The 6,025-nt window shown below is 41.4% G+C and overlaps 2 protein-coding genes across 3 annotated transcripts; both read left to right on the top strand.

Moving 5' to 3' along the window:
• The first annotated feature begins 200 nt into the window (after positions 1–200).
• Positions 201–2,586, top strand: adirf (adipogenesis regulatory factor). 2 transcript variants are annotated; one of them, XR_013787904.1, is made up of 4 exons: positions 201–406; positions 591–653; positions 959–1,493; positions 1,639–2,586. XR_013787904.1 is itself a non-coding variant. In XM_079479552.1 (3 exons), the coding sequence occupies exons 1-3, from the start codon at positions 328–330 to the stop codon at positions 1,060–1,062; spliced, it is 246 nt and encodes an 81-aa protein (XP_079335678.1). In that variant the 5' UTR covers positions 201–327; the 3' UTR covers positions 1,063–2,586. The 2 variants fall into 2 exon arrangements, 1 of the variants encoding a protein (XP_079335678.1); XM_079479552.1 differs by having other exon boundaries at positions 959–2,586.
• Positions 2,587–2,708: 122 nt separating this feature from the next.
• Positions 2,709–6,025, top strand: gprin1 (G protein regulated inducer of neurite outgrowth 1). The gene is made up of 2 exons (XM_079479549.1): positions 2,709–2,913; positions 3,330–6,025. Exon 2 carries the CDS (start codon positions 3,399–3,401, stop codon positions 4,947–4,949), a length of 1,551 nt encoding a protein of 516 aa, XP_079335675.1. The 5' UTR covers positions 2,709–2,913; positions 3,330–3,398; the 3' UTR covers positions 4,950–6,025.

Below are 6,025 nucleotides of genomic sequence, written 5' to 3'. Positions count from 1 at the left end.
GCCATCTTGCAGAAAGATATCGAGACAAACAAAGAGAACAATGTCTCCCATACTCTCCTATCTCACCTCTCTTATCAACGGGATGTCTGGCTGTCTCCAGAAGCAAACATTGTGCTCTGCAGACATGCTGAGTCAAGCAGAATGGTTTCAGAGCGATGCCCGACCTCTCATAGCTGGCATACCGGCATAAGCCAGGCACCATTCATGGATTAGCATGTGTAACCATAAAGGAATCTAGTGCCCCTGGCATCGGAGGGTATTTAAGGGCCCCATGCCAGTGCCCCCTTTACGCCGGGCCGGTTAGATTGAGTATATGTGGTCAGCATCATGGCTTCTTTTAAGAAGTCTCTGGAGGGTCTGAAGAACAACACACAGTCAGCCACTAAAGGCGTCACTGACAGTGCAGGTACTGATCAGGTTGATCTTTTTCATTCGTTTAGAAAAAACCTCATACGAGGAGAAAATCATAAGAGCTTTGTTGGGTTTTGGTTAAAGAGTCAAAATCAAACTTGCTGTTATTTTAGAGATCTTGCTGTTTCTGTTTTTCAATGTGTGAAAAACATTCAGCATGTTTATGAATATAATTTCAGTTCAAGCTGCGCAAGACGCCGTGCACCAGGTGGCAGAATCCTCCAAAGAAACCACCAATATGGGTAAGAGAGGAAAGACAACTCAATAAGTGTCTGTACGGATATCTGAATACATAAGAGTGAACACGCATGTTTTTCTTTCATTCATCGAATGTGCGTCATTTAAAGTCAATAATTATTTTAGCATTAATGTACCGACACTGTTGGTCTTTGTGTAACATCATAAAAAAATGTTGCTTTCTCAATTTGTTGCACCCTACATATGAAGAATATGCAAATGCATCGCTAAAGGATCTCTCTCTCTCTCTCTCTTTCTCTCTCTCTCTCTCTGTCTTTACATATGTGTGGGTGTGTGTGTTTACAAACAGCTGCTGAAGAGGCGTCCAGACAAACACAGTCTGCTATAGGCACAACTGCAGAGAAAGCATCAGACACCATAAAGGAGTTTGGACACAAATTGAGCTCTAAATAAATGCTGCACATTCCCTTTTATCAAAATACGTTTGCTTTCTTATCTGAACTTCTTTGAAAAATAACCTTTTTCAACTTTTTGTATTGTGCCATGCATCCAAAATCGATCCATTTTGCACGCAGGATAAACGTTTGTATAAATGTTGAAACTTCTATATTTAAGGACTGTTTAAAGGCTCTTGTGCTATGAAAATACACTGTACATTCCGTTCAGCTATGGCTGTGTCTATATTTGAATCCCATGTGTTAAAAGGATTGTTCACCCAAAAATGACTCCCCCTCTTGTGCAGAACACAATAGAAGATATTTCGAAGAATGTTGATGTACCCATTGACTTACATTACCAATTTTCTTCTTTTGTGATGTGCAGAAAAATTTGAAGTCATGCAGTGACAAGAGGGTGTGTAATGATGACAGAATTTCTCATTTCAGGTGAACTATCACTTTATTATGTTTTCTTTCAAGTGTGGTGTTCATCATGGATGTAGACTATGCAAGACTATGTCCACTTTTATAGTAAACCCTTCTATTATTTTTCTCTTCTCCCACATCATCCGTGCCGGGCATGGGGTATCAGAGGCGGGGGTGGTGATGTGTTGCTATAGTAAGATAACACAGATCGACCACGATGAATGAACTTTCATTCAAAAGTGCCTTAGGGCATATTCAGTATTTCCACGGATGTCAAAAGATGATCCTTTTGATTATGAACAATACACTGCCAGGAAGCCACGCATCTCGCCTCGGATGTGTTTCACATTACACCTTAAATATAGCATCATCAGTACGTTTTTGTGTACCAAACCATTTATTTATTTAATAATGGACAAAATGAATGTGATTAAAATTCCCCAAAGATGTATGCAGACGCAAATGTCAAACACTTCCATCCTTGCAAAATGCTTCTCCATCCCTTCACGCCATCTACAAACTCCCTCACGCCCCTGTCTTCTTCCCGCCTCCGCATCCCCATCACTTTTACATCCATATCCACCTCCTCGCTCGCTTGGGATGACAGGCTACATCCTCTTGTTTTCGGTGGTATATAAAATGTGTTTTCTACCCCCTCCCCACCCGAACACCGTGAGCACAGTCACTCCCCCCTCCCCGCGTGTACATGGCTGGTTGCTAGGCAACAGATATTCTGTGGGAGTGTGCGGTTGGCAAAAGCCCTTGATTTTATGGTGTGAACATAGAGAGCTTGGCTGTGGCGCTGCAAACTGGCCAGTATGAGAAGAATTTTGCTGGGTTGTTTATTTCTCATTGCCGTACGGTTCTTTACTAACATATAAACAGAATATTGATTATGGATTACAAACTGCATTGCATATTACAGCTATCTACCCTGAAATTAAATTTTAAAATATATGTAAGTCTGTTTGTCAGTCTCATTTGAAAAAAAGTTGCTCATAGTTCAAAGGAAAACTGAGCACTAAATTGTACAAAGTGTCTTTGTTCCCATGATCAGGGAGACGTTATAACCGGTTCATTCGTTTCAAATCTGTCAAAGTAAATGCATTACATTACGTTGTTTTCCTTTTGTTCTATTCCAAAAAACAAAACCTGGATATTAATCGTCATCATTTGCTTATGGGTAAAAAGCTGAAGAGACTTTGTTATTTCATTACAACACACTGCCAGGTTGAGTCTGGTTTCCAGGGAAACTGAAAATCAGAAGCCTATAGTACTCACAGCCACAGTAAAATCCAAGGACCACCATCCAGTAAGATTCTTCTGGAAACAAACAATATACAGTCTGCCTCTTATCGTCACGAGCACCTACCAGCGGAGCTTGAAGGATCATTTAGTCTTTGAAATATGGATACATTTCTTGATCAGTTGTGCAGTTGAGGTATGTGTCGTTGGGCTCTATTTTACAAATAGTTTCATTGTGCGTCATCCTTGTTTTGCTCATCGTGTCACCGTGCAAGTTTTTCTGTCGATTTATGAAATCTGACATCTGAAGTGCATTCGGGTGCAGAAATATTATCGCAGTAAAAAGATTCATTCTTATTGACAACAGAGACTATTGTTCCTTCGCTTAAGTACTTTAAGGATGAGGTTTTGAAATATTAGAATCAAATTATGAACGTCAATTTTTTGTCTCTGAGATTATTACAAAACACAGCGTATCTCGTCTCACCGTTATGGCAGTTTAATATGTAATAGGTTTTTCTGTATGAATCTTTCATTTTGGCATCAATTGCTCCATATGAAATATTGCACATTTGAATAAACTTATGCATTCTATGTAATGATTTTTTTTAGAAAAACCATCAGTGGTGTGAGACAGTAAGAAATTTACCACCCCTGACCGACAACCAAACGTCTGATATAATGGAGGGTCCTGTTCTGACAGAAAGTGAAGTTTGGAAAGTTGGTTCGGGGACCAACACGAGTGACAGAATTGACTTTTCACCCCTTATGAACGATGACAGCTTAACGAAAGAGTCCGCAGTCCAAGAGGAGATCTGCAGCAACATCGAGGAGCCGTCTGATCCAGAGGTTACACCGGATCAGATCAAGTCAGTAATTCCACATGAGATGAGATTAGAAGAGGATTTATCTTCAACTCAAACAGAAGCCAGGAGCGATGAGACATCTGAGCCAACGTGTAAGCAAGAGATGTGTTATATCCAAGCAGAGTATAAGACCAGTCTGATATCTGACCAACAAGACCTTAACCAGGAGATCACTATACTGGTGACCAATCACGATTGTACTGTGGAGGATGATGGGAATGAGGATTTTGAGGAGCAGAAGATCTCCCATGTTGTATCCAAGAGCATCTCTTCAACAGAACCAATTGAGGAGGAAAGTCAAGACGGTTCTATCGTCGTGGCAAACGTGATTGAGGTCAGTCAGGTCCAGACGTCCAGCGTGACAGGTACTTTACCTATCGAGCAAAATACTAATGCTGCGGAACCCAAATCGCCTAGAGATCACTCACGAGAGGTCACAAAAGAAGATGACACAGACTTTAAAAAAGCTCCTTCAGATTCAAACCCACAACAGACAACGGATGCAAGCAGTACGTGTGCGAACACGAGCACTGAACCCAGAGCATCAGTGGGAGTCTGTGGTGTAAAAGATCAAACCAAACAACCTGAAGGTGAAGAAATAAACATAAAACAAAACAAAAACGAATTTTCAGAATGCAGGGATGCTGGTCGGCCCCCTCAAGCGACACTCACTCTGACTCGGTCGCCTGGACGCCAACAGCACGTGCAAACCCAAGTCAGCCTGGAGGTGATGTATCAGTCCGTGGCCACCAGTCCCATGACACCTCAAGAGGGTTCTGCTGCATTCCTGTTCCCAAGCTCCTTTGGGAAGTTGGGAAGCAGCTCCACTTCGGAGGCAGCCAAGACCAATGAGACCAAAGATGCTGAGCTCCAGGTGGGCAACGAGGTAGAGTTTCGATCGGTCGCCACAGCTCCGATGACACCTATACTCCTGACCGCACCTGAGGTAATTCCTGAGCCGGAACCTCGGATAGGGGTGATGGCAGGGGAACAGCAGGAACCCGTGCCGGACGTGAGCTGGGATGAGAAGGGAATGACTTGGGAGGTGTACGGTGCAGTGGTTGAGGTGGCAGTGTTGGGAACAGCCATCCAGAAACATCTGGAGAAGAAACAGAAGAAACTTTCGCCAGCGCCCGTATCTACAGATGCTCCACAGACTGATACGATGGAAACATCTGCGCCCGTCCCTTCCAGTCCTCCACCCACAATGGACCCCAGCGAGTGCAACCCAACCGCAGAACAGAGTACGAAAATTGAGGAAAAGGAAGAGAATGGGGGCAGGCGTCGACAGAATGCGTTTCGCCGGTGGTTTAGGAACGTCAGGCGGCCGAGCTGTTGTTCAAGACCACGTCAAAATGAGGAATAATGAGGAACTTTGGCTTCAGTGACGGCCATGTGCAGGACTGGGTTGTGTTTTTAAGTACAGACATTCTATGGATGGTCATACATAATCATTTTTTGGTTTGTTTTACGTGCATATGCTTTATAAAAGTTTCTTCTTGCTTTCTGGATTTTTGCAAGTATTTTGCTTCTGTCAAAATGTGCTGCACAGATGTTTTTGTGGTCAGTGAGGATGAGTTTTAAAGTGACCTTTTAAATTAGTTCTCTAAGAGGGATTTTACCTTTACAATTTATATAACTACATTTTGAAAGGATTTTGGTTATCAACCCATGTTAGGATCAAAAGGGATGAACCCAACCGCTGGGTTGTATAAATGAACCCCAAAAAAGTCCATAAACGTCCTAGCCATTGGTTAAAACAAGCATTATTTTAATTCATAACCCAACAGTTGCGTTAATCCCTTTTTGACATAAACCATGGGTTTAGAATAGGATTTTTTAGTTCAAGTCTATTTGTGAATATATATTTAACATTATACATTTAAAGCAGCAGTCTGTGACCTTTGCCTCTCTATCGTGATCTGTTTAAAACATAAAATTGCAGGTTACATTGGGCACTTCTATTTTTACTTATACAAACCAACACGAGATTTATTGAGAAACTTTCAACTTTCATCTGACCCTACAGATCAAATCGTAAATCATAATTATAAGCTTACCAGGGTAATGAATGAAGACAGTTTTTGTATATTTGCTCATTAGGTATGCAACAACAAAAATGTTTTAAGGAGTCGTAAAAACAACATTTATACAGCAAAATACTGTCATTTAGAAAAAAAACTATACATGTTTTGGTGTTTCAGGCATCTCAAGATGACGCTTTTGCAATGGTGAACTTTTGGTGTTCTTTTTAGAAGTTTCAAAACTTTTTCTATTCGCTTTTGTAAAACTGTGTGTTTTTTTGTGGATTTGTCTTGTATCTGCAGTTAAGCTCAGCGAACCCATCACGAGCCGACATTCAGGCCTCACGTCTACAGTGATGGTTTGTGACTATTGTGATAGCTGTAAAGTGATATAGTTTTCAAATTAAACCACGTCTAC

The sequence above is a fragment of the Barbatula barbatula genome, assembly GCF_947034865.1.
Source record: "Barbatula barbatula genome assembly, chromosome: 18".
Classification (NCBI taxonomy): Eukaryota; Metazoa; Chordata; class Actinopteri; order Cypriniformes; family Nemacheilidae; genus Barbatula; species Barbatula barbatula.
Note: the sequence above shows the minus strand (reverse complement) of the source record. Positions and strands in the feature narration are given on the sequence as shown.

What these genes read in the sequence shown, in the direction of transcription:
- adirf (XM_079479552.1), top strand. Translation starts at nt 328, where the DNA reads ATGGCTTCTTTTAAGAAGTCTCTGGAGGGTCTGAAGAACAACACACAG. An exon ending in AGGCGTCACTGACAGTGCAG is followed by an intron (nt 407 to 590) that starts GTACTGATCAGG and finishes ATATAATTTCAG; the next exon opens with TTCAAGCTGCGCAAGACGCC. An exon ending in CAAAGAAACCACCAATATGG is followed by an intron (nt 654 to 958) that starts GTAAGAGAGGAA and finishes GTTTACAAACAG; the next exon opens with CTGCTGAAGAGGCGTCCAGA.
- gprin1 (XM_079479549.1), top strand. Translation starts at nt 3,399, where the DNA reads ATGGAGGGTCCTGTTCTGACAGAAAGTGAAGTTTGGAAAGTTGGTTCG.